At 52.4% G+C, this 26538-nt stretch overlaps 1 protein-coding gene and 2 long non-coding RNA genes across 4 annotated transcripts in view; 1 reads left to right on the plus strand and 2 right to left on the minus strand.

Annotated features, from left to right (window-relative positions):
- The first annotated feature begins 122 nt into the window (after positions 1 to 122).
- Positions 123 to 21177, plus strand: LOC105077559 (myosin-3). Of its 2 annotated transcripts, none has more exons than XM_074342150.1 (41): positions 123 to 274; positions 1142 to 1197; positions 1799 to 2010; positions 3698 to 3841; positions 4251 to 4407; positions 4866 to 4893; positions 5219 to 5327; positions 5881 to 5973; positions 6473 to 6536; positions 6619 to 6717; positions 7469 to 7572; positions 7650 to 7788; positions 8218 to 8336; positions 8422 to 8571; positions 9231 to 9401; positions 9526 to 9832; positions 9950 to 10020; positions 10635 to 10722; positions 10807 to 10924; positions 11273 to 11396; positions 11485 to 11621; positions 11705 to 11960; positions 12164 to 12406; positions 12492 to 12668; positions 12770 to 12915; positions 12993 to 13083; positions 13474 to 13863; positions 13950 to 14076; positions 15116 to 15234; positions 15393 to 15589; positions 15970 to 16153; positions 16831 to 16996; positions 17280 to 17404; positions 18012 to 18320; positions 18437 to 18640; positions 18726 to 18851; positions 19659 to 19829; positions 19924 to 20028; positions 20189 to 20284; positions 20388 to 20525; positions 21033 to 21177. In XM_074342150.1, exons 3-41 carry the CDS (start codon positions 1807 to 1809, stop codon positions 21057 to 21059), a joined length of 5823 nt encoding a protein of 1940 aa, XP_074198251.1. In that variant the 5' UTR covers positions 123 to 274; positions 1142 to 1197; positions 1799 to 1806; the 3' UTR covers positions 21060 to 21177. The 2 variants fall into 2 exon arrangements, with proteins under 2 accessions (XP_074198251.1, XP_074198252.1); XM_074342151.1 differs by lacking the exon at positions 123 to 274 and adding an exon at positions 284 to 337.
- LOC141573554 (uncharacterized) overlaps positions 349 to 26538 on the minus strand; it is a 78555-nt gene continuing 52365 nt past the window's right edge. Inside the window, exon 3 of the long non-coding RNA XR_012499361.1 lies at positions 349 to 1308. This is a non-coding gene — a long non-coding RNA (uncharacterized LOC141573554). The remainder of the gene's footprint in view (positions 1309 to 26538) is intronic.
- Positions 5658 to 19664, minus strand: LOC141573553 (uncharacterized). Its single transcript, XR_012499360.1, has 2 exons — positions 19515 to 19664; positions 5658 to 6041 (listed from the first exon to the last, which is right to left on the minus strand). It is a non-coding gene; the product is annotated as an uncharacterized LOC141573553 (long non-coding RNA).

The raw sequence follows: 26538 nt of genomic DNA on the forward strand, positions 1-26538 counted from the left end.
CTGTCCCATCGCACTGCGCGAAGACACACCAGCCCCAAGTCCAGAGAAAGGCATCTCAGACCTCCAGCCTTCTACAGCTGGGCGGCTGCCGACCCTGCCTATTTCTATATATACCTCTCCCTTGGCAGTGACCAAAAGTGAGGAAGGCGCTGCGGCTCAGCTTGTGGCGTCGGTCACCCTCTTTCCAAATATAGAGAAGGGCTGAGCGGCGGGGCTTCGGGGGGGCTATAAAAGCCCCGGGAGCTGCCCCTCTGTAGCTGCGCCGTGGGCAGAGGTAAGTCCCTGCGCCCCTCACGCGACTCCCAGACTCCACCGCGTGCGGCCCTGCCCGGCTTCGGTGAGGATGAGTTAGATGTGGAGCTAGTGCTCCGGCCCAAACGCCCCCTCTAGCCCCTGCTTTCTCCTCCCACCCTCCCCCGACCCCGTCTTCGAGTGCCTGCTGGGCAGGGCCGCTTCGATGCTCCCTGACCACGGCCCGTCCACCACGGCCCGTCCACCACGGCCCAGCGATCCCCTTGGCCTCTCTGGTCTGTGCGAGGCCAGGGGGACTCACCTTCCCGACCTGGGCTGTGTGCCCTGCAGGTGTCTGTCCTCGAGGCCATGCTGGCTGTGTGTCAGTTGGTCAGTTTGAGATTTCTCCCCATTCACGGAGACGGGGCCTGACCATGGCTTGGTCCAAAAGCTTTTTAAACAGTGTTCTGTCCTTGCTGCCCTGAATGGGAGGCTCTGCAGAGTGAGGACAGAGCCGTAGTGGGCTGGGAGGAGCCAGGTGTGGGGCGGATGGGGGCTTTTACTGCCTTAATGGCTCCGCGGTGGGTCGAGTCCCACCTGCTCCTGCAGCCTGCCTCTGAGGTCAGGCTCTTTTCAAGTTATCAGTCCTTACCCTTTTTTAAAAAAACGTCTTTTTTGGGGGGAGGTCATTAGGTCTGTTTATTTATTATTAGTGTTTTGTTTGTTGTTTTAATGGAGGCACTGGGGATTGAACCCAGGACTTCGTGCGTGCTAAGCACACACTCTGCCGCTGAGCTATACCCTCCCCTCCAGTCCTTGTCCTTATTTAGTGAATCCATCAAGACCCAATTCAGAACCGAACCAGACACTCCCACGTGTCCTGAGCTTGCTTTTTGCGTTTTTATTGCAGATCCGATTTCCCACGGCTGCTGTTGTCCGCTGTCCTGCTGTGGCTGTGACTTTCAGGTGAGAAAGCAGGTCAGGTCCCTTGGCTTGGAAGTCTCCTGGGGACCAGTCCCTCCCACGTCCAGTGCCTGGAGCACAAGTCCTGTAGAGCGTTGAGCAGGACAACCTAGGCTGGAGAGGAGGAGAGGAGGGAGCACTTGGGGAGACTTTCCAAACAGACGCTGAGGTCAGATGCTACTGCTGTTCTTAGGACAGAACCGAAGGAAGCAGAGCCACTTTCCTTGTGCAGAGAGGTAGCTGCCTTGAATCAAAATGGTTCCAAAGTTCCTTAGCTGGTTACCATCGAGCACACTGTCTGAAAAATGGCGTTTATTTGTGATGGTGTTTATTTTTAAATCTGCCCTCGGCAGCACCTGGGTTTACAGAAGAGGAAAGTGAGGTCCCAAGAGCTGCGCCCAGCTCTAGGGTCCCCGCGCCGCGCCGAGCCCCAGCGAGTGCGAGAGCTGGGGCTGCGAGTGCGAGAGCTGGGGCTGCGCGTGCTCCGTGCCCCCTGCGCAGGAACTGCGCCTGTTTGATTCCCCGTGGGTGGGGCTCCACTAGGGAGGCTCCTGGGGGGCAGGGCTGGCGCCTCCGGGGCTCACCGGGAGGGCTCACCTTCCAGCTGACGCCATGAGCAGCGACACTGAAATGGAAGTGTTCGGCATAGCCGCTCCCTTCCTCCGGAAGTCGGAAAAGGAGAGGATTGAGGCTCAGAACCAGCCCTTTGATGCCAAAACCTACTGCTTCGTGGTCGACTCAAAGGAAGAATACGCCAAGGGGAAAATTAAGAGTACCCAGGATGGGAAGGTCACGGTGGAAACGGAAGACAACAGGGTAAGCCTCGTCCGCGCCCCCTGCAGGCTGGCCGCCCCGTCTGTTCCTCCCAGTTGCCCAGTCTGCATGTCGGCCCCACACCCAGCCATTCCCGGATGTGGCTCTGGCTCCGGAATGCCTCACCTGCCGTCACTGCCTTAGCTTCCCAGGTGTCCTTGGAGAGAGCAGAGCGAACACTGGCCTCAGGTTACAGGGTGGGAGAAGAACCTGGCTGTGGCTGCTCAAAGCAATTCACATTCAGGTGCCTTTGTCAATGTTCATGTCACTCTAGGTCAGAGGAGGCCAGCTCTGTGCATCCCAAGGGTGTGGGGTTGGGAGGCCCCAGGAGGAGGACCTCTTTTAGAACACCCTACTTTGGTGGCCTGTGTTTTTCCTAACTGATCTAGCAATAGCTATCTGACTGAGGAGGTTAAGGAAAGCGGGTGAGGGACCCTAGCGCCCACAAGCGCAGTGTGAAATAGCGGCCCTCCCATCTCACAAAGGCGATAAGCAGTGTAGCCCACGACATTCTGGCCCAGGCTACTGTGGGAGTGCTCAGAGGATTTCTGGACTTCACTACTTTCTGGAATCTAGACCAGGAGAATCTGGAAATGCTCTAAGAAAAGTTTAAAAAAAAAAAGGGGGGGGGTGGAATCCACAAGAGAGAAATAAAGGAAGTAGTGTCATTGGGTTGGGCATGAAGGGAAATTGCCCTGCGGCACTGCAGGCACTGAGCTCCGGAGGGTGGCAGGTGGCACATTTCAGATGACGGAGCTGAGAGCAGGCTCACAAAGCCTGGGGGAGACAGAACAGACGTAATGAAGATGATCTAAGATACTCTGGACCCTCACGGGGAGGGCTGGTGGGCATGGTAGCTTAAGTGAACCCCTGCTTGAAGGCACATTTCACGCCACCTTGCCCAGAGGCAGGACCAGGAAACCAACCATCTTCCAAGTGGTCTCAGAGAGGAGGTGGTGAGGGCCAGACAGGGACAGAAGCCCGGCTCCCAGGCCTCCAGTGCGGGGAGCCTGAGGGCGCTGGGGTGGGGGCTTCTCCTCTAGAGGGGAGCACGAAGGTGCCCACCAGTGCCCAGGACCCCTGCTCTGCCCCGTGGTTCCCTCTCCTGGCTTGTGACGCTCCAGCCCCAGAAGGGGAGGGGGCTGGGTTCTCTCTCTCAAGCATTGAGGGGGGTGGTTCTGAACAGGACAAGATGTGGGCTTAGGGGCTGGGAGCTCAGAGCTGCTTTCAGGGAGCCAGACCAGAGATCCAAGCCACCTGCCTCCTTCTCTGTCCCTGCCCCAGGGACACCAGTGGACCCGCCGTGCTCGCTGAGTAGACAGCAAAGACCCATCAGCTGCCAGAGCTGGGTTTCGGCCCGGCTGGCACTGCTGGGCTGAGGGTCCCGCTGGCTCCCATGCCTGCGTCATCCCCGCATCTGCCCAGAGACCCCCCCGTCTCATTTCTGTCATCCTCCCCTCGCTTCAGGCTCGCTGGAGACAGGGAAAAACAAAAGCCCTGAGTGATGGAAACAATATCACACCCTGCCACCACCACGCAAGCCGCCCCCCAGCCCTGTCTCCCGGGCTGTCAAACAGGCATTTCCTCCCACGCGTTCTCCCTCTCATCTGGGCACAGGACACAGATACCCACGGCTGCAGGCAAGACGCACAGAGAACCCTAGATGCGCACTGCACCCCTTCCCTTTCAGACCCTGGTGGTGAAGCCAGAGGACGTGTACGCAATGAACCCCCCCAAGTTCGACCGGATCGAGGACATGGCCATGCTGACGCACCTGAACGAGCCGGCCGTGCTGTACAACCTCAAGGACCGGTACACCTCCTGGATGATCTACGTGAGTGCTCACGTCTGCGGGGTTCCTGGGACGTCCGGGGTGGGGGTGGACACGCTTGTGGGGGGCATGGGCTTTTGAAGGATGAGTGTCTGGCTAAGCTGCTCCACAAAAGAGGGGGATGGAAAAAGAAGAGGAAGAAAGGGGGGCGGGTGATGGAAGAGGAGACAGCAGAGATGAATGGGGCAGGGGCAGAGGGCTGGAAGGAGGAGGCTGGAGTTGGGGGACGAGCCGGGCCAAGGTGGGGTCCCGGCCTCGTCACTTACCAGCTGTGCAAGGTCGGCTGCACCCTCGTCTGTAACGAGAAATTGTATCCTGCCTCCTTTACAAGTTTCTTGTAAAGAAGAGTGAGATGACAAAAGGCGTGGGCTTTGTGCACACGTGCACACATGTGTCTTTCACTCTCCCACAGACCTACTCGGGCCTGTTCTGCGTCACCGTCAACCCCTACAAGTGGCTGCCAGTGTACAACCCCGAGGTGGTGGCGGCCTACCGAGGCAAAAAGCGCCAGGAGGCCCCGCCCCACATCTTCTCCATCTCTGACAACGCCTATCAGTTCATGCTCACAGGTAGGTTTCCAAGGAGGAAGCCTGGGAGGGCAGGGCTCCGGGAGGGGCCCGCCCCCTCCCCCTCCCGCTCCCATGTGCAGCTGCCACACAAAGGACAGAGGGTAAAAGTGCTTAAAGAAGGAAAAAGAGGCCAGACGTTTTAGGGCCTTTTAGGCCCTGGTGAGGAGTTTGGATTTAATACAATGTGGGTTATACCATATGAAACTGACATCTTTGTGAACCAAAAACAGAGGTCAACTGTTTCCCACTTCTAATAGCTGGGAAGCTGCTGGCGGGTTGTAAGCGGGGCCTTAACCTCTGAGCCTGTCTCAGTCTCTCCGTGCTCCCACGTGGGACTAAACAGAATGGCAGTGGGAAAGGGGCTTGCGCGGCAAACTCTGACTGCTCGAGACGTGGAGGAGGACTGGGGGCTCTTTCTACGCTGCCAGCAATGCTGTTTTCTTGTTTTCCTTTGGCAGATCGTGAAAACCAGTCCATTCTGATCACGTAAGTGTCCAAGGCGCAGAGCGGTTCTATAGCTGTGGCTCTGTCCCCAGCGCAGGAGGGAGGGCTACCCCTCGCTGTGTTCTGATAACGACGCAGACTGTGATGAGGAGGTGGACGGGGCGGGCAGGAGGCGTGCGAGGCCTCGGAAAGGGAGCTCCCCGTCCGGGCCAGCTCCGCTTGCCGGTCTCCCCTGGGCCCCTGCCTCTCCGCGGGGTCTCACGTTGGTCTGGTAGGTGTGTGTGTGATGTGGCTCAGGTGACATCTCAGGGGGCCCGTTTACACTAACAGGACTTGTTTCTTTTTCTCTTTCATTGAACCCGAACAGCGGAGAATCCGGGGCAGGGAAGACGGTGAACACAAAGCGTGTCATCCAGTACTTTGCAACAATTGCAGCTACTGGAGACCTTGCCAAGAAGAAGGACTCCAAAATGAAGGTGTGGAGAGAGGAAGGCTTTGCTTCCGCTGCTAAGCTCTGTCTTAACTTCAGAATGAGGGGGCGTGGGGAGGCGGCATCCCACCTCTTCAAGGAAGGGAGCGCAGGCCAGGATTTAAAATCTTGAAGGACGGCCGGTATGTGGCTGACCTTACTAAAGGACCAGATCCTGTGACTGCCTGGAACGTAAGCCTGCAGGCTCCACTCAGAAAGGCCAGTTTGGGAGCAGCTCACACACACCAATTTGAGAGAGCTGTAGCGTCTACTTGCCTTTGAAACGAATATATAACAACAGTATGAAATGAACACAGATGACTGGAGAATCAAGGAATGGAAGAGTTAAAGGGGTTTTAATCAAGACACCCCACTAGAGGCAAACACAGTAGTGGTCAGAGTGGTCTGAGTGAGATGAGCTGGTGACCTGGTTGAGCCTCAGGTTGGAAAGTCAGGGAGGGAGGGACTGGCGTCACCCGGGGCTGGAGCCGCCAGGGTGCGAGGAGGACGGAGCCCACAGTCACGGTGTGGCTTCTTCCTGCCTTGACTCCTTGCGCCAGGGGACTCTGGAGGACCAGATCATCAGCGCCAACCCGCTGCTGGAGGCCTTCGGGAACGCCAAGACCGTGAGGAACGACAACTCGTCCCGCTTTGTGAGTCTGCGTTCAGTCAGGCTGGGATTTCCTCTGAGGCCTGCAAGTAGGCGAGAGAGCCTGCGGGCCTGGGGGTGGACAGCAGAAAGGAAACAAGTCAACAGGACAGCTGGGACAACGATACCTTCGTAGACAGCTCAGGAACGAGGGCGTGTGCTAGGGTTACTGGGAAGGGGCCTGGAGCATGCGAGCGTGGAGGCCAGGAGAAGGGCTGTGGGTTTCATTCAGGAAGCTACTGAAGGACCCTGTAAGAGGGATGGTTTGATTTGCATCTTGGTCAGACTCACTGTTAACTTTGTTGACTGGACGGGGAGGGGTGGGGGGGAGGCAGTGCAGAACAAGGGGGTGGACGGAGGAGGCCCAGCAAACTGGGAAGAGCAAGGAGAGAGGACGACATACTTAACCGCAAATTCCCGGAGAACAAGGCCCCCAGTCATGCTACCCAGGAGGCTGGTAAGACGACGCGGAGTCCGGGCACACCCCCTCCCTTCCCCCACAGGGCAAGTTCATCCGGATCCATTTTGGTACCACCGGGAAGCTGGCCTCTGCAGACATTGAAACGTGTAAGTAGGTTCCTGGGATCGGACGATGTCTCAGGACATCAGGGGAGCAACTGGGAAAACAGTCCCGTGTTTGTGTCCCTAGATCTGCTGGAAAAATCGAGAGTGACCTTCCAGCTGAAGGCTGAGAGAAGCTACCACATCTTCTACCAGATTCTTTCCAACAAGAAGCCTGAGCTCATAGGTGAGGACCTCCCCAGAGGGGCAGGTCTTGGGCACTGCAGCCCTTCGATGACCAGAGAGTAGTTGTGTCTATGCAGAGGTGACCCGACGGCCAGCAGAGGAAGTTTGTTTTAGGGACGGGATGTGGCTGCTTTAACGGTGACGTGCCAATGTGAAAAACAGATGCCAATGGCCAGTAAAAGACTAAGCCACCGCTGCCTGCGCGCTGGTTTATGGAGCCGGTCTGAACAGCTGTTTAGTTGTCCTCTAGCGCCCCCTTGTGTTCTGGCACAGAAACCACCTTTCACCAAACACTGAGGCCAACGCAAAACCGGCTGAGCTTGTGGATGTCCACCCTGCCCGCTGCTCCACACCTAACGGGCCATGTACACGGTCTTCTGGGCCCACCCAGAAACGGGCCTGCAGCCTTCCAAGAGGTTTTAGAAAAGACTGTGGTTTACCAAACGACCAGCACTTCCCTCAACGTGGGCTCTGTCCTGGCTCACACTCGGCCAGCTTTCCCTAGTAGTCTTTGCCAGCCTACATTGCTACGTGCTGTCTGCATTTAAATATTCTCCCAGGGGTTCTTAGCCTGTGTTGCATGGACAGGCTTTATATTCAGCCACAGCCACAGCCTGAGTACGAGGGCTGTTTAAAGGAGATTCTAATTCTGCACTTAGCAAAGTCTCAGCCCAGAATACAGGAGCTCAGAGCCTCCAGGGAGATGTTTTCTTTGCGTCCTTGTGACCTCCTCTAACTGTTCATCATTGCAGAGCTGCTGCTGATCACAACCAACCCTTATGACTACCCATTCATCAGCCAGGGTGAGATCCTGGTGGCCAGCATCGACGATGCCGAGGAGCTGTTGGCCACGGATGTGAGTAGGACCTGGAGGGAGGTGGGGGGACTCCCCCACTGCTGGCAGCCAGCTGACGTGCCGTCCTCCAATGCCAGAGCGCCATCGACATCCTGGGCTTCACCCCTGAGGAGAAGTCTGGGCTCTACAAGCTGACGGGGGCCGTGATGCACTACGGGACCATGAAGTTCAAGCAGAAGCAGCGGGAGGAGCAGGCAGAGCCGGACGGCACCGAAGGTACAAACCCACCGCGGCGGGGCCGGGTGCCAGAGCTGGGGGGGGGCCGTTCAGCCGAGATCACTCGGTGCCTCTTCTGACAGTGATTAATCCTGCTTCTGCCTGGAGAGGCGACCTCTCCAGGGCTAAGGTGCCTACAGGCTCAGTTCCCGCCCCGTTTGCTGAGTCACTAGAATGATCCTGTTTCAGATACAAAGACAAGTGACCAGGATTTTCTGGAACCCAATGCTGCCTTTTTATAAAATCTATCCTATCCTGAGTGACTTAGCTCCCACCGGCCACCGATAAGTAGTTTAGAGACACAGAATGGAGATTGCACGGAGACGAGCTGGCCAAGCGCTGAAACACCTGGATGACTTTCAGAGTGGGTCTTCCACTTGGCCAGCCATCAGAGGTTTTCTCTTGTATTCAACCTTCTTTTCCTGCCAGTGGCTGACAAGACAGCCTATCTGATGGGCCTAAACTCGTCGGACCTCCTGAAAGCTTTGTGCTTCCCCAGAGTGAAAGTCGGGAATGAGTATGTTACCAAAGGCCAGACAGTGGATCAGGTAAGTGACTCCCACGAGGCTGGAAAGGGACAGGGGCACCCGATGGCCACTGCCTGGGACTCGCTGGCTGACCCATCCCTAATAGGTTCACCATGCTGTGAACGCGCTCTCCAAATCCGTCTACGAGAAGCTGTTCCTGTGGATGGTCACACGCATCAACCAGCAGCTGGACACCAAGCTACCAAGGCAGCACTTCATTGGCGTCCTGGACATCGCAGGCTTTGAGATCTTTGAGGTTTGAGTTACTTATATCCATGTTTTCATGTGGCTTTGTACAGGCGGTTGGTTTTCATTTCAAGATGTCAAGGCAGTCCACATGTCACAGCATCACATCTTGGAGAAAAACTGGATGGAGGGTGGATCATGTAGAAGAGGATGTGGGAGGGTTTGTATTAAGGGGGAAGGCTTGTGTCAAGCGGAATTTTAAAGACATCATCAAACAGATAAAAGGAAAAAAAAACCGCAGTTACTGATGTAGGGAGACCAGAAACACAGAGAAGAAGTTGATAATAAGCCAGTCCTGCAATATTTCATAAATACTCTACTGGCTCTGGGTTAGAAGCATATAGCCATTCATCAAAGTATACATTTGACGTCTAGCAGGTATAAGACGTGCAGGTGAATATAAAGATGCGCTTGCAAGTTTGTAGAGGAAAGGAGACGTAAGGCACACAGAGGACGAGCTACACACAGAGCAGCGGCGGTCAGTGCCCGGGAGGGGCTCGGGCCTTGGGACTCAGAGGAGGGAGAGACACCTTCCAGCAGGAAGTTCGGAGAACACTCCACGGAGGAGATGGGATCCGAACGCATAAATATGTTAGCTCGAGAAGGCTGATGGGTCTTTGACTTGAAAAGAAGCCTAACTTTCATGTGAACATTGTGTTTTGGCGTCAGTATAACAGCCTGGAGCAGCTATGCATCAACTTCACCAACGAGAAACTGCAACAGTTTTTCAACCACCACATGTTCGTGCTGGAGCAGGAGGAGTACAAGAAGGAGGGCATCGAGTGGACGTTCATCGACTTCGGGATGGACCTGGCTGCCTGCATCGAGCTCATCGAGAAGGTCTGTCTCGTTGCAGAAATCAAGCTCTGTGACAGCTCGATTATTCACTGCATCTTGTTTAATTACACAGACAGAGAAAAATGCTTAAATAGAATTGTAACTCTGTGTTGTGGTCTGCTTTCAGCCAATGGGCATCTTCTCCATCCTGGAAGAGGAATGCATGTTCCCCAAGGCCACGGACACCTCCTTCAAGAACAAGCTGTATGACCAGCACCTGGGCAAGTCCAGCAACTTCCAGAAGCCCAAGGTGGTCAAGGGCCGGGCCGAGGCCCACTTCTCCCTGATCCACTACGCGGGCACCGTGGACTACAGCGTCTTGGGCTGGCTGGAGAAGAACAAGGACCCCCTGAACGAGACGGTGGTCGGGCTGTACCAGAAGTCATCCAACAGGCTCCTGGCGCACCTCTACGCCACCTTCGCTACGGCGGACGGTAACAGACTCCGCAGAGGGAGGGCCTCGTATCCATATTCTCCCTTCAGTCCGTCCGCAGGACTGAAACATCTCAGTAGGTCTGCTAACAGCAGACACCATCTTTTCTTTCTTTCAGCTGACAGTGGAAAGAAGAAAGTTGCCAAGAAAAAGGGTTCTTCCTTCCAAACTGTCTCTGCCCTTTTCAGGGTAAGAAAAATACAAATTTATTTGCTTGTAATTGGCTTGCAATTATCAGTCGTCTCAAAATGAGTAGTGCAGAGATGTAAACTTGGCTTGGCCAAGAATAGTGATGTGGTCTTCATCTGGTTTCTGTCACTTAGAGGGGGCGGGCGGCAGTGACAGCACACGGATGAAGTCTAACAAATGGAGCGCCAGAATTCAGCTTAATGATCACTTTACACTGCACCTGGCTGGCTGGCCAGCCTGGGAGGCCTCCGTGCAAACCTTCTGACTTGCCCGAAGGTCACAGGCAGCAGCATCTCACGCTCCTGGTGCAGCCTGATCCTTCTCTCCAGTTACTTCTGGAGGAGGGCTGTTTCGTGTTGCAGAAACCATGCTCTGTACTTGGTTAGTTTGTGCTTGGTTCGTTTCTGGCTCACTGTGAAGCAAAAGACGGCTGTAGCGGTTATTTGTCTACACCTCAAGCCACAGGACTATTAACAGAAAGAGTTAAATGATATCATTATTCCTTAGAATTCATGATGCATTTAAAATATATTTCTTATTTTTCACCACAGTGTGTCTCTGTGTTTGTAAAAGCCTACAGTATAGGCTTACTGTCAAATTTAATCTTCTCTTAGGAAAACCTGAACAAGCTGATGTCAAATTTAAGAACGACTCACCCTCACTTTGTGCGCTGTATAATTCCCAACGAAACCAAAACCCCGGGTAAGGCATGGGCTGGCTCTGTAGCCAGCGCACAGGTTTTAAGAAATTCCGTGTGAGGCTGACGTTTCTTGCTTCTCTTCTCAGGGGCCATGGAACACAGCCTCGTCCTGCACCAGCTGCGCTGCAACGGAGTGCTGGAGGGCATCCGCATCTGCAGGAAGGGCTTCCCAAACAGGATCCTCTACGGGGACTTTAAACAAAGGTGTGTCGTAAGAAGTGTTCCACATGTTTCTTAATGAGATGTGCAAATGCTGGAATTTGAGAGGGAGAAATACACCTGTTTCAACAGAACAGTTACAGACCTCCATGTAAAATGATTGACTTACCACTTGGCCAAGGGAGACATGCTTCCTTCCCCCCATTTTCTCAGGGGCTTAGCTGATAGGCCAGGTCTTTCTCTGCCATGTTGTCTAAGAGTAGGCCTAGATTCCAGGCCACTATCCAGCCGTATGGCCAAGGGCAACGTTCCTTCCCTCTCTGGACTGTGGCCTTCTTGCCTGAACCAGTTGGTCTCCAAAGTTTGTCTTTGTCTCTGTGTCGACAACGGCAGATACCGAGTGCTGAATGCCAGTGCCATCCCTGAGGGGCAGTTCATCGACAGCAAGAAGGCGTGTGAAAAGCTGCTGGCCTCCATTGACATTGACCACACTCAGTACAAATTTGGACACACCAAGGTACTGCATCAGCTCCGACAGATGCTGGCCTACAGTCCCTGACTGCCTTCTGCAGAACACCGACCCGAATCCTCCTCCTCTCCTCCAGGTGTTCTTCAAGGCCGGCTTGCTGGGAACCCTGGAGGAGATGCGGGATGACCGCCTGGCCAAGCTGATCACGCGGACACAAGCTGTGTGCAGAGGGTTCCTCATGCGTGTGGAGTTCCAGAAGATGGTGCAGAGAAGGTGGCGTGGGGTCTGTGCTCAAACCCGAGCTCTTCGGGAGAAGTGGGGAGTCTCTCCAGAAATCACTGATGCTTTGTTTTCAGGGAGTCCATCTTCTGCATCCAGTACAACATTCGCTCATTCATGAACGTCAAGCACTGGCCCTGGATGAAACTGTTCTTCAAGATCAAGCCCCTCCTCAAGAGTGCGGAGACCGAGAAGGAGATGGCCACCATGAAGGAAGAGTTCCAGAAAACCAAGGATGAACTTGCCAAGTCAGAGGCAAAAAGGAAGGAACTGGAGGAAAAATTGGTGACCCTAGTGCAAGAGAAGAATGACCTACAGCTCCAAGTACAAGCTGTATGTGTTTAGGAACCTTTTTTATTTTTTTTAACTTTCCTTATAGATTTGATTGTTTAAGAAAACTGGATTTTTGGTAGGATTTTTGCTTTTTAGTTGGGGTGCTTCATAAAGGACTTCATATATGATAAAGTATTGAAATGTTACAAACCTTATCTTTAAACCATTCAAGGAAATCTTGGTTCTTTTTTTTTTTTTTAAAGGAAAGTGAAAACTTGTTGGATGCAGAGGAAAGATGTGATCAGTTGATCAAAGCCAAGTTCCAGCTGGAGGCCAAGATCAAGGAGGTGACTGAGAGAGCTGAGGATGAGGAAGAGATCAACGCTGAGCTGACGGCCAAGAAGAGGAAGCTGGAGGACGAATGTTCAGAGCTGAAGAAAGACATAGATGACCTTGAGCTGACACTGGCCAAGGTTGAAAAGGAGAAACACGCCACAGAGAACAAGGTACGCTCTCCGAGGGTCAGCTTGACGTGGTCATTGCAAGTGCAACTTGATCTCTTCTTAATCATGGCCTGTGGCTGCTTCTTAGGTTAAAAACCTTACTGAGGAACTTGCTGGGCTGGATGAAACCATTGCAAAGTTAACCAGGGAGAAGAAGGCCCTCCAGGAGGCCCACCAGCAGACCCTGGATGACCTCCAAGCTGAAGAAGACAAAGTCAGTTCTCTGAGCAAAATCAAGAGCAAGCTGGAGCAGCAGGTCGACGATGTAAGTAAATAATGCTCATCAGGAATCCTGGACCTGGGGCTGGAAGAGGAATCCTCTGGTTCAAAGCATTTGTTCTCAAAAGGAAATGGTGCCTCTTGCAGCTGGAAAGCTCCCTGGAACAAGAAAAGAAGCTCCGCGTGGACCTGGAAAGGAACAAGAGGAAGCTGGAGGGAGACCTGAAGCTTGCCCAGGAGTCCATACTGGATCTGGAGAACGACAAGCAGCAGCTGGATGAGAGGCTCAAGAAGTAGGCCCCGCAGCCCCCGAGCTCAGTGCGAGGTCCCGGCCGTTTCACCCTCACGTGTTCTGCGTTTCCCTCCACAGGAAGGATTTTGAGTACGGTCAACTGCAAAGCAAAGTGGAAGATGAGCAGACTCTGGGCCTCCAGTTTCAGAAGAAAATCAAAGAGCTTCAGGTAGGAGGCGCTTGGGGTTCTTCTTTTACACGAGGTCACGCACAGTGGGCGGCTGTGTCTGTCGTACAGGAGTTAGAGCTGGCGGGCGGGACCACAGGTCGGCCTGCATCACTGGTCTCCTTTCTGCTAGGCTGATGCAGTAGTGGTGACCAATGTTTCCATAAATTTAAACAAAATATATAATTGAAGTATTTCCAACATGTACTTGGAATGGATGATATCTTAGGTGCTGACCAGGTTGAGGGAGGAAAAATTTGTATCAAAGGAAATTAGCAACATCTGCATTTCTTCAGGAGAAGCCCAAGAGTGGGTTTGTCTAATGGGAATGGAAACTAGCCCGTCCTGGACATTCAAAGTCAAGAGTCCCCTGGGGCCCGTCTGCCCTCACAGGCTCGCATCGAGGAGCTGGAAGAAGAGATTGAGGCAGAGAGGGCGACCCGCGCCAAGACGGAGAAACAGCGCAGCGACTACGCCCGGGAGCTGGAGGAGCTGAGCGAGCGACTGGAGGAGGCGGGCGGCGTCACCTCCACCCAGATCGAGCTCAACAAGAAGCGGGAGGCCGAGTTCCTGAAGCTGCGCCGGGACCTGGAGGAGGCCACCCTGCAGCACGAGGCCACGGCGGCCGCGCTGAGGAAGAAGCACGCGGACAGCGTGGCCGAGCTGGGGGAGCAGATCGACAACCTGCAGAGGGTCAAGCAGAAGCTGGAGAAGGAGAAGAGCGAGTTCAAGCTGGAGCTCGACGACCTCACCAGCAACGTGGAGACCGTCTCCAAATCCAAGGTGCCGGGGCTGCAGGGCGCCGGATCCCCTGGGGTCCTTCCCATCTAAGTACTGACTTAATCCCCTCCCCCTTCTCAACCCTTCAGGCAAATCTGGAAAAAATATGCCGCACTCTGGAGGATCAGTTAAGCGAGGCCAGGGGCAAGAACGAGGAAACTCAGAGGAGCATGAGCGAGCTGACGACGCAGAAGTCTCGTCTGCAGACGGAGGCTGGTGAGCGCCAGGCCGCGGGCAGGGCCGCACCTCCCAGACAGCGGACAGGGCAGCCGGTCAGCAGGGAAGGCGGTGTTTGGGGGAGGATTTCTAGGGAAGCATGTTTTCAAGAGAGGCAGCTGGAGTAACCCACGGCAGGGCCATTCAGAAGCACTGCGAGACCAGGAGAACGAGAGAGGAGGAGGGACGGCTCACACTACCGTCTGGTTTGTGCTCTTTCAAAGTGCATACAGCCTTGCCTCAGAAAGACTGGAAGGGGCAGAAACAGGGCTAGAAACCCAGTCCCACGGCTTTTCTACGTCTTGCTGTACCCAACTCAGACTTGTCTGCAGGGGAGCATTTTAGACAAGGAAGAAGCATGGGCGCTTTGCACAGGCCCTCGGCGCGTGATAAAAACACACGGGACGACCCCGGGGCTTTGGCTCCCCAGCACCGGTCCTCCAGCCCGTCAGCACGGCCGCACCGCTGCGCTGCCAGCGGCCCAGCCAAGACAAGGACGGAAAGACATTTAGTTGCCACTTGCACCGTGATCTTGGGATCCACCTCTGGAGTTCTAAGGCCTCTCCCCCACCCTTCTTCCCCACTCTTACCTCTACATAAGCATATAGGCCAGAACTTACATACCGTATATACTTAATACCATAGCCACCCAGGAGTCCAACCTCAAGGCGCTAAAGATAGAACGTCCTAAGGAACGCGGCCGAGGGATGCAGGACTCCCCCAATGACAAATCGACAAACAGCTGGAAACACCAGGCACTGAAAGGGCTGACGGGACTTTTCGGGGGTTAATGTTTAAATTTACAATTATTCTCAACAAGGTTTACTGACAGAGTCACTCCACACTTCTAGAAGTTTCTAACACTGTCTTCTCAGGGTGTGTTTCAGTTTCTTTTTCATGAACATGTCCCTTCACCCCCAGGAAAGGACCACACCTTACAGTTTACTCTCCCTAGATCTCAGCACAGTGCCTCACACACAATAGAAACTTGGTGACTTGACGAATGAGTAAAATTAAATCATTTTCCTCCTGGACACAGGTGAGCTGAGTCGACAACTGGAAGAAAAGGAGAGCATAGTGTCGCAGCTTTCCAGAAGCAAGCAAGTGTTTACGCAGCAGATAGAAGAGCTCAAGAGGCAGTTGGAGGAAGAGAGCAAGGTAGATCACCTGTCAGCCTGGTCCTCTGACCCAGTTTTCAAGTGACACATGCAGAAACAAAGCGCAGCTTTGTTCAGTAGGTGCCACTGGATTGTGTCACGCACATGACACTAAAATACAAGTCCACTGGGTGCTGTCCTCTTTCTTGGCTTCTGCAGGCCAAGAACGCCCTGGCCCACGCCCTGCAGTCCTCCCGCCACGACTGCGACCTGCTGCGGGAACAGTACGAGGAGGAGCAGGAAGCCAAGGCCGAGCTGCAGAGGGCGATGTCCAAGGCCAACAGCGAGGTGGCCCAGTGGAGGACCAAATACGAGACGGACGCCATCCAGCGCACGGAGGAGCTGGAGGAGGCCAAGTACGCAACTCGATTTGTCTTTAGGAGAACTGGAACCCCTAACTGATAAAATGACACAGGGCACACTGCCTTTAGAACTGCTTGGGAACAAATCTGTTCTGTTACCAGATGTTTCCCCATCTCTTCTGTGTTTTAATGCAGCGCGGTGCCATTAGAGGGACCGGGTGTCCGCACATTTCATCAGGACAAACCACTGTGATCTTGGTTAGAAATAAGGCGGTTATCGATCACTGATTTTTAGCAGATGGGAAGTTCTCCTGGGCTTGGAAAAGCAAATGGGTGTTTGAATCACATAGATTGCTGTTCATCAAGCAGGAATCACCAGTGTTCAAGAGGACTGAAACGTAAACAGCATTTGCTTTTCTTTCACGTTCTTTAAGGAAAAAACTTGCTCAGCGCCTTCAAGATTCTGAGGAGCAGGTTGAGGCGGTGAATGCTAAATGTGCTTCCTTGGAGAAGACCAAGCAGAGGCTGCAGGCAGAGGTGGAGGATCTGATGGTTGATGTAGAAAGAGCCAACTCCCTGGCCGCCGCCCTGGACAAGAAGCAGAGGAACTTTGACAAGGTGGGGGGTCAGCCCCCTGCAGGTGGGATGCGGTGATGTGGGAGTTCCCGGTAGGTAGTCATGCAAGCAGGAAGAGGGGTACCAGCCCTGACGCTGCCCCGGGAGCAGTGTGACCTAGGGCAAGTCCCTGAACTCCACTGGGCTGTAGTTTCCTCATCTGTAAATGAAATGGGAGCGGGACAGGGGGAGGGCCCTTCCCAGCACTGTCCGTGGAGATAGACCACTTTCTGCCATGTTGTCCAGCCCCCAGCATTTTTGCTCCCCATATGGCTGGTCTGTCTGGGTGGCCAATGTGGGACTCTGACTCGGGTCCCACTGAGAGGCCTTCTGGGAGCCTCCTCTTTAGTATGACAGGTAGGGTTGATTTGAACCGAAGTTTTAATGAAGTGTTCAGAAGCACAGGGCCATTCTCACATTAGGAAAAGGGCAATTATGCCCGGCTAATTCCCTCTCAGAGGACCCACTGCTTTGGGGTGATGGCAGTTGTTACTGACCAATTACCAATCTGGAGTAAATCTGTGGGACAAAATCTTGGTTAGTCAACAGTGAGGAACAAGGAGCCAGACAAGAGACACAGCCGAGGGTGGCCCCAGTTCTGTGTTTACCTTCACGGTTATACTTAGAAGCCTGGAGGACAAGAGCTAATTAACAGAGGTGCCGTCCACCCCACGCCCCAGGTGCTGGCAGAATGGAAGACGAAGTGCGAGGAGAGCCAGGCGGAGCTGGAGGCATCGCTGAAGGAGTCCCGCTCCTTGAGCACCGAGCTCTTCAAACTGAAAAATGCCTACGAAGAAGCCTTAGATCAACTTGAAACTGTGAAACGAGAAAATAAGAATTTAGAGCGTAAGCAGTTTGTCTGAAACCTCTTTTCACACAGCTGCCAGAGCGTGGGACGGTGGTGGGCGCGACGTGGGGCTTGCAGCCCTGCGCTGGTGGCTGGTGCACACGCACAGGAGTGTCGCCAGCTGAGGGGCTATTTCTGAGTCTCTGTGTGCTGTACCTTATCTCTGAGAAACCGCATCCTTAGAACTGTGATGAACTCATTACAAGCACTTAGCTGGTGCTCACTCCACCTGGAAACCTGAGCAGAGGCACTCAAATGCTATCGGAACGTCTTTCTTTGCAGAGGAGATAGCGGATCTCACAGAACAAATTGCTGAGAATGGTAAAACCATCCATGAACTGGAGAAATCAAGAAAGCAGATCGAGCTGGAAAAGGCTGATATCCAGCTGGCTCTCGAGGAAGCGGAGGTGAGCGGATGTGGGGAGGCAGCGGTGGGAACAGACACGGGGATGGCGGAGCTCCCACCTGGGAGGCCAGCGGGCCCCTCTCTGTGTCTTAATTCTTGCCTCCGTAAAGTCACAGCCCTAATGCCGGCTCCTTTCCTATCAAATCGCATGAAATAATACCTGTGAATTATTTTGAACCTACTGGAGAAAATCATTACATTAAGATAGGTCTGAAAAATGAGATTTCACAAAAATTTCAGATGAATTTAAAAAAATCTTTAAAGTACCTTAAGTATGATGATATAAATATTGTTGTTAGTATAATAAAAATGGTAATAAAACAGGTATTATTTCTGCACTAAAGGTGAGTGAGTTTGGTGGGGGAGGGTACAGCTCTGTAGCAGAGCATATGCTGTGCACGAGGTCCCAGGTTCAACCCCCAGGACCTCCATTAAAAACAAATACTCCTAATTACCTCCCACACAAACAATCGTTTTAGAAGATAGTTTTGAATATTGTAGAGTTAGAGTCATGAATGTTCCACTGAAGCCTTACAACCCTGGAGGGTGCTACAGGGGGCTCTGTCCCATCACTGGCACCATTTCTCTTCTCTTTTTGATCTTCAAAGGCTGCCCTTGAGCATGAAGAGGCCAAGATCCTCCGAATCCAGCTTGAACTGACCCAAGTGAAATCAGAAATCGACAGGAAGATGGCGGAGAAAGACGAGGAGGTGGAGCAGCTGAAGAGGAACTACCAGAGAGCAGTGGAGACGATGCAGAGTGCCCTGGACGCCGAGGTGCGGAGCCGGAACGAGGCCGTCAGGATCAAGAAGAAGATGGAGGGGGACCTGAATGAAATTGAGATCCAGCTGAGCCACACCAACCGCCAGGCCGCAGAGACCCTCAGACACCTCAGGAGCGTCCAGGGACAGCTGAAGGTGTGAGCGCTCCCTGCTAGGAAGCCTCTCCTGCCCTCAGAGATGCAGAGCTGTGGGCTGGGCTCATGGTCCTGATGCTCCACTTCAACCAGACGTTGCCTTTACTCTCTGGCCAGGACACCCAGCTACACCTGGACGACGCTCTCCGGGGCCAGGAGGACCTGAAGGAGCAGCTGGCGATCGTGGAGCGCAGAGCCAACCTGCTGCAGGCGGAGGTGGAGGAGCTGCGGGCCTCCCTGGAGCAGACGGAGAGGAGCAGGAAAATCGCAGAACAGGAGCTCCTGGACGCCAGTGAGCGCGTCCAGCTGCTGCACACCCAGGTGAGGGGAGGGGGATGGATGGGGCAGGGGAGGGGAGAGTCCAGCCTCAGACACGCCTGCATAACCCCCCCTTCTCTTGCCCTAGAACACCAGCCTCATCCACACCAAGAAGAAGCTGGAGACAGACATCACGCAGCTCCAGAGCGAGGTTGAGGATGCCAGCAGGGACGCAAGGAACACTGAAGAGAAAGCGAAGAAGGCCATCACAGACGTGAGGCTCCCTGCTGCTCTGTATGGCTGCCACCAACTGTTATCTCACCAAAGCCCCCCCCCCCACCGCCTCGAGAAAGTTCCCATTAGACAGGTGGGGCCTCCCTGGGGCACAAGGGGTGTGAAGTCTGTCCCCACTCCCCCTCAGCGTGTCCCCTCCCACACACTTAAACAGTGGACATGAGACAGATGGAGTACGGATAAAAAAGACCGGAAGGGATTAGATTAGATTCTTACGCCCGCAGAGAGGAATGCTCTTCTTTCCTTCCATGGATGACTGATTCCAGATAAGACCCGGAGATGTCAGGATCTCACCAAGTGTCACCTCCCACCAGCCCCTGACCTCCCTGCTCTGAGGCCTTGGCCCTGTGCCCTGGCTCCCACAGCGCCGCCTGCTGCCTGATGGAGAACACGACCCCGTGACTAATTTGCTCTGTTTACCCACAGCCCGGTTCTAACCTCACTACCCCAGGCCCATGACGTTAGGCAGCAACCCAGTCTCCTCCAGGTCCCGGGTTCCTCTGGAAACACATATTGGTGATAATGAAAGGAGGAATTTCCTTGGGGTGGGGGACAGTCCCTAGGAGGCCTAAACTTTTTTTTAAACTAAAAAGGGAAGAAATCATTTCCATCAGCCCTTGGTTTCATTTCTTATTTTACATACCGGGTGTAGCTCTTCACAGATTCCAATCATCACACTGCCTACTGTCCTTTGTCTTTAGCGTGGCTCCGGTCCTCTGGGTACCCAGACTTGGGCAGCTCCAGGCACTTGACCTCTGTCCACAGCTTGGTGTGATTTGTTTTTCAGGCGGCCATGATGGCCGAGGAGCTGAAGAAGGAGCAGGACACCAGCGCCCACCTGGAGCGGATGAAGAAGAACCTGGAGCAGACGGTGAAGGACCTGCAGCACCGCCTGGACGAGGCTGAGCAGCTGGCCCTGAAGGGCGGGAAGAAGCAGATCCAGAAGCTGGAGACGCGGGTACTTGCGGGATGGACTCCAGCAAAGAGGACAGCCCTCCCGCCTCTCCCGCCCATGCTCCAGCCCCAGGCTAACTTCCTAACCCTTTCCCCAGATCCGAGAGCTGGAGTTCGAGCTTGAGGCAGAGCAGAAGAAGAACACAGAGTCTGTCAAGGGCCTGAGGAAATATGAGCGGCGGGTCAAGGAGTTAACTTACCAGGTAAGTGGAAACCCCACGGCACTTTCTCTGTCAAATGCAAACACCACCCTGGGTCCTCGCTCCAAGAAACAGGAAGAAACTCTTTAGCCCCAGAAGACTGGCGGGACCTCGTGCCCGTCTGCCCCCTCCTGTCTCAGTACCTTCCCATGGCCTCTTTCAGAGCGAAGAGGACAGGAAGAATGTGCTGAGGTTACAGGACCTGGTAGACAAACTCCAAGTGAAGGTCAAGTCCTACAAGAGGCAGGCTGAGGAGGCCGTAAGTCAGACAGAACGATCCTAGCATGGCGCCTGGTCTGTTCCTCTCCACTAGCTCTAGGAGAGGCCACGCTGCTCTTACCCGCCCGGCTCTTTGCTTTTAGGATGAACAAGCCAATGCCCATCTCACCAAGTTCCGAAAAGCTCAGCATGAGCTGGAGGAGGCCGAAGAACGGGCCGATATTGCAGAATCTCAAGTCAATAAGCTTCGCGCCAAGACCCGCGACCTCACCTCCAGCCGGGTAGGTGTTCCGAAGCCCTGGGTAGGGAGCCGCGGATGCGGCTCCAGGGGCGGAACCCGTGGTGATGGAAACACTTTTGAGCTGGAAAGGACCTTAGAGAACCCTCGACTTTAGAGCTGGTCAGTCTCCGGCTCAGGAAAGGAAAGCATTTGCATAAAGCCACTGAGCTAAGAGCCGGGCTAAACCCAGGTCTGTAAGTTGCCATAAAACAAGCACCACTAGCATCGTCCTCAAGAGGAACCGGCGGGGTGCTTTCGCGCGCCCTCTGCGGGCCAGTCCCCGTCACTGCACGTGTAGGTTCCTAGACACCTGGGCTCCTTCTCTGAGGGCCCGTCTCAGGTGGGGTGACTGCTCCACGTGAGCAGTTGTGCGTTCTGAAATCCAGAGAACATCCCCTGTCCCACTGAGATACGCAAGCAAGCCCGCCCCAGATGCTCACTGGGGGAGGGAGCAGGCAGAAATGCCTCTCTGCCACCTGACAGAACTAAGAATGCCCACTTCCCCCAGATGGTGGTCCACGAGAGTGAAGAGTGAGCCATCCGCTTCCGGAACAGGACAGGAAATATGCAGAATGTATGTTTTCATTGTTCCTGGCCCTTATTAATTTCCATGTGACTGCTTTTCACATGCAATAAACGTTGCTTTGTTTCCATTTTCTTTTGGTGGTATTTATACCCAATGTGGAAATCTCAGTGAGCAGCTGCCTTGATAAATTCAACTGGTGTGTGTATGTGGGGAAAAGGAGAGGTTGCTTTTGGTTTAAATTTGAGATTAGGTCAGAAATAAGATGTATTCCTAGGTTAACCAAGGCTTTAGCGGGGGAAGAGGGAGGAAGGCGAGTCTGTCCAAGAGTCGTCTCCCAACTTGTCACGAAGGTTTGGTTCAGGAAAAGCCCGTCTCAAGGAGATACGGCTGTAAGTCGAGGCCAGGGTCCCCCCCACATCCTGTCAGGGAACTACGCTGGAATCTAGTAAAAGTTGGTCAGGCACTGCTCCACACAAGCGTTAAAACTAACTGCTAGCAATACACGAACGAATGAAATAGCGTCTGGTCCCTCCAGGGGCTCGGTCTGAATCCCCCACTGACTTCTTGGCTCAGTCTGCACTATTTCAAAGCCACACAACAGAAAATCTCACCCCTTATCCAGGGTAACCCTGTCTTTGCTGAAAGAGAGAAACAGGTCAGGAAGGCAGACTAACTATCTGGCCGAGCTGCTACTGGAAACAGCGTCTTCAGAGCTGGAGGCACTTGTTCATTGTCGTAGGTGTCAAGCTCCCTCCTTCTTCCGACCGCAGACCGGCAGGAGATGGCCCAGCTCCATTCGTGGGAGTTAAAGACCCAGGGGAGTTCAGTGCCTCCTGGGGTTTGTCATTCTGTAGGAAGAAGACCACTGCGGGTGGCAGAGCTGGCCTACCAGTGATTTCAGATAATCTTACCTCAAACACATCTCTTGACTTGCTTTCAAGACTTTATGGCAACACTGCGACACAAGGCGGCCCGTCCGCCTGGCGGTGGCTGTGGCTGAGGGGCAGTCACAGCCGTGAGGACGCGTCGGCCCAGGCCCCGGCCCCAGGCTGGGCCGGGAGGGCTGCCACTGCTCAGGGCCCCTCAGTACTTACAAGGACGGCCCGACACTGCCTTCTGTCCAAGTGGGGGACAGACAAGCAAACGCAGCTTCTCCTCATGGATGTGTTCGAACTGGCAGGTGAGGAATGGAAGGCCGGGAACGTCGCCGTCTTTATATGAGTGATGAACCCCCGATGAATTACAGCTGCTCGTATCACAGAATAAGACAACCGGACACGAGACGCCTCCTGACAGAAGCTTGCACGTCGCTGCCTGTGAGGAATGCCCGCCCCACAGTCCAGCTCGGGTCTGATCAAGACTCCAACTGTGCCACCGACTTACAGGAAAAGCAGAACCAGAGACCCCTGGGACCACTGACAAACTCCAGGATTTGTGCTCAAGTGAACAAAACACTTCATTTCTTCAATAAATAAATTGCAAGGAAAAATACATTTATGGATCAACAGAACAGAATAGAGAGCCCAGAAATAAACCTACAGACCTATGGTCAATTCATCTTCGACAAAGGAGGCAAGAATATACAATTGAGAAAAGACAGTCTCTTCAGGAAGTGGTTTTGGGATAACTGGACAGCAGCGTGTAAATCAATGAAGCTAGAACACTCCCTCACACCATACACAAAAATAAACTCAAAGTGGCTTAAAGACTTAAACGTAAGATAAGATACTATAAATCTCTTAGAAGAAAACATAGGCAAAACATTCCTTGACATAAATCTCAGCAATGTTCTCCTAGGGCAGTCTACCCAGGCAATAAAAATAAGAGCAAAAATAAATAAATGAGACCTAATTAAATTTATAAGCTTTTGCACAGAAAAGGAAACCATAAGCAAAACAAAACAACCACCTATGGAATGGGAGAAAATATTTGCAAATGATGTGACTGATAAAGGCTTAATTTCTGGAATATATAAACAGCTCATATCATTTAATAACAAAGAAACAAACAACCCAATCCTAAAATGGGCAGAAGACCTAAACAAGCAATTCTCCAATGAAGACATACAAATGGCCAATAGGCACATGAAAAAATGCTCAGTATCACTAATTAGCAGAGAAATGAAAATCAAAACTACAATGAGGTATCACCTCACACTAGTCAGAATGGCCATCATTCAAAAGTCCATGAACAATAAATGCTGGAGAGGCTGTGGAGAAAAGGGAACCCTTCTACACTGCTGGTGGGAATGTAGTTTGGTGCAGCCATTATGGAAAACAGTATGGAGGTTCCTCAAAAGACGAAAAATAGATTTACCATATGATCCAGCAATCCCATGTCTAGGTATATATCCGGAGGGAACTCTAATTTGAAAAGATGCACGCACCCTAATGTTCATAGCAGCACTATAGACATAGCCAAGACATGGAAACCTAAATGTCCATCAACAGATGACTGGATAAAGAAGTTGTGGTACATTTATACAATGGACTACTACTCAGCCATAAAAAAGAATAAAATAATGCCATTTGCAGCAACATGGGTGGACCTGAAGGTCGTCATTCTAAGTGAAGTAAGCCAGAAAGAGAAAGAAAAATACCATATGATATTACTTATGTGTGGAATCTAAAAAAGAAAAAAAGGACACTATGAACTCATCTACAAAACAAAAACAGACTTGCAGACATAGTAAACAATCTTACGGTTACTGGGGAAAGGGGGTGGGAAGGGATAAATTTGGGAGTTTGAGATTTACAAACGTTAGCCACTATATATAAAAACAGATTTTTGAAAAGTTTCTGCTGTATAGCACAGAGAACTATGTTCAATATCTTGTCATATCCTTTAATGGAAAAAATATGAAAATGAATATATGTACATATACACATGACCGGGACTTTGTGCTGTACACCAGAAACCGACACGTTGGAACTGACATGTAATTTACATACTTTCACACACTGTGACATTCCGTGTTCCGAACACGCTACATGCATCATGGATTGGACACACATTCAGGTCTGAGATGTGAGCGTGTGGATTGCCGTACTTTCATCCAAAGCAAAGGGCAAATTTTCACATAGTAACAATTAATCTGATTTCTCAGCTGATTCCTTGAGCCAGTTTTGAAATACACGCAGTTTGTGCAGAAAAATTCTCATGGAGCGAGTTTTTGAAAATAGACATGTAATTTACATGGTTTCACTCACCTTGATATTCTGTGTCTCGAACACGCTATATTAAAAGAAAGAAAATACATTCAAAAAGTGGAAGGGGGAGCTAGAGATGAAAAGAGACAGACCTACCTACCCAGTGCAGAGCCTGGACGTGTTAGGGCACACACACACGTGTGCTCCATTTGGTAAAATTTGAATATTGACTGGATATTTGATGATGTTATAGGATTACTGTTCATTTTCAAGGTATAATGTAATGTTGTGATTATGTTTTCTAAAATAGTCCATATCTTTCAAAAATATGCAGAAGAATACTTAGAGATAAGAAAGGAAGAGAGAATGAAAAAAGAAAGTAGGCAGGCAGGGCCATCTTTAAAGTTATTTTATAGAATTTCAGAAAAAGAACTGACAAGAGGTTCCTGATGCATTTTATGCAGAACTGAGCCACAAACTGGAAAACCTCTGAAGTGTGGGACCTGACGTGTCCTCATATTGGCAAAGTGCAATATTTCACACAAAAGGAGGCAGTGAGGAGATGGGTCTGGAAGCGATCCATAGCTATCTCTATTAGGCTCTGATTTAGTGAAGGATAAAATGGAAAAATTATTCTTGTGAGTTAATATTACGGGCAACTTTGCCATAAAGCAAAGTTGTTCCATTTATTCCATGAAGCAAAGGATGCCCACGACTATAGGAAACATAGGCCCTGTTACTGCAGAGAGAAAAATGCAATCACAGATCTCATTCCCCACAAGGCCCCGCCGTGCCCCGCGGGCGGGAGCAGAGAAGGACGAGGGCATGAGGCACTGCTCGCTGAGCCTCTCCCTGGGCGCTCGGCGCGCACCGCCTCATGTCACCTGCTGACAGGACGGGCCTCTTGCCCTTGCACTGCAGATGAAGAAGCCTCATGTCACCTGCTGAGTAGCTCAGCCGCGACAGGACGGGCCTCTTGCCCTTGCACTGCAGATGAAGAAGAAACCGAAACAGAGTCACCTGCTCAAGGTCAAGATGGCAGAACCGGGATTCTCTCCAGATCCCAGACTCCTCTGCACTACAACGCGCTGCCTACCCCAGCAGCTGGGAAGCAGGCACGAGACACACCCGAGGTCTGTCAGAACAGGGTGGACAAGCCCAAAGCGTCCGTGTTTCCTCTTCCTGTCACCTTCGTCCAAGCATTCCTGTATAACCTTTCTCTTGCCCACCCACTCAGGCCACCCTGTCTGCAGAGAGTCTCCCCTCACACAGGCCATTTGACCATTTGGTAGCAACTGAGGTCACCTTTAGCTCATTTTCACTATCTCCTGGTTCTTTTGCACATGAGCCCCAAAACAGGATGGCAAAAAAAGGGTGAAGGTCCCCCCTTTTGGCTAACTTCATTGGGTGGAACCCCACTACCTCCAGATTAAGGGCCATTTCAAGTTACTTTTTCTCTTTCTAAATAGCCTCACTTTTCTCTTTTATTATTTTTTCCTGGTTTTGGGCAAAGAATTTAATTTTCCCCCTGTAATTTTCATACGATCTAGAAAACTCTACTAAGCCTCAAATTTCCTAGCAGTAGACATCTTTTTTTTTTTATTACCTTTTATAATGTTTTAATTACAGAAGAAATGCATTCTCAACACAGGATTTTAAAAAGTATGCCATCTCTAAAGGAACCATCAGCCGGGATGGCCGATTCCTTCTTTATTTGGAACAGATGAGATCTTGATTTATGATTAGCAGATGGCTCCCTTCTTAAGCGCACCGTGTCCTCACAGGGGGCGAGGGGGCACTGTGCAGTGCGCAGCCTCCTGCGGGGGAGGGCAGCTCTCCTGTCCCCGCACCGGGTCCCCGTGACAGCTGAGGCTTTAATAAAGCAAAGTGTGCCTAGGAATGTCGGCTGAGAAACCGCCCAGAGCACAGAGGTCTTTTCCACCCCTCCTACTAGTCTCAACCAAAGCTGAAAACAGCTGCGGTGAGAGGTCCTGGGGCTGCCTGCTGAGGCGGAGCGGCGATCCGGTTACCCTGAGACATGCGAGATATTCCCGAGGCTCTCCTGCCCCTGGGCGGCAGCTGGGGCCCGGGATAGTACTGATTATTTTTAGCCAAGATGTTTCAGGCTTTCCAGCAGTGATGAGCAAGAACCCCGAAGCCTGGGCATTTGGGGGCCTTCTCCACGCTTTATCAACAGAGAGGTGGCCCTGAAGAACCCAAGGAGGTCCAGGGCAGCAGGTTACAGGCACCCTTAGGCCACCTTCATCAAGAACCCTGACACCAGCTTGAGGAGAGAAGGGGCATCTTAGACAAAGAAAATGGACCATTGTTATCGACAG

Source organism: Camelus bactrianus, chromosome 16, assembly GCF_048773025.1.
Source record: "Camelus bactrianus isolate YW-2024 breed Bactrian camel chromosome 16, ASM4877302v1, whole genome shotgun sequence".
In the NCBI taxonomy this organism is placed as follows: Eukaryota; Metazoa; Chordata; class Mammalia; order Artiodactyla; family Camelidae; genus Camelus; species Camelus bactrianus.

What these genes read in the sequence shown, in the direction of transcription:
- LOC105077559 (XM_074342150.1), top strand. Translation starts at nt 1,807, where the DNA reads ATGAGCAGCGACACTGAAATGGAAGTGTTCGGCATAGCCGCTCCCTTC. An exon ending in TACAGCTCCAAGTACAAGCT is followed by an intron (nt 11,961 to 12,163) that starts GTATGTGTTTAG and finishes TTTTTTTTAAAG; the next exon opens with GAAAGTGAAAACTTGTTGGA. An exon ending in AGCAGAGGAACTTTGACAAG is followed by an intron (nt 16,154 to 16,830) that starts GTGGGGGGTCAG and finishes CCCACGCCCCAG; the next exon opens with GTGCTGGCAGAATGGAAGAC.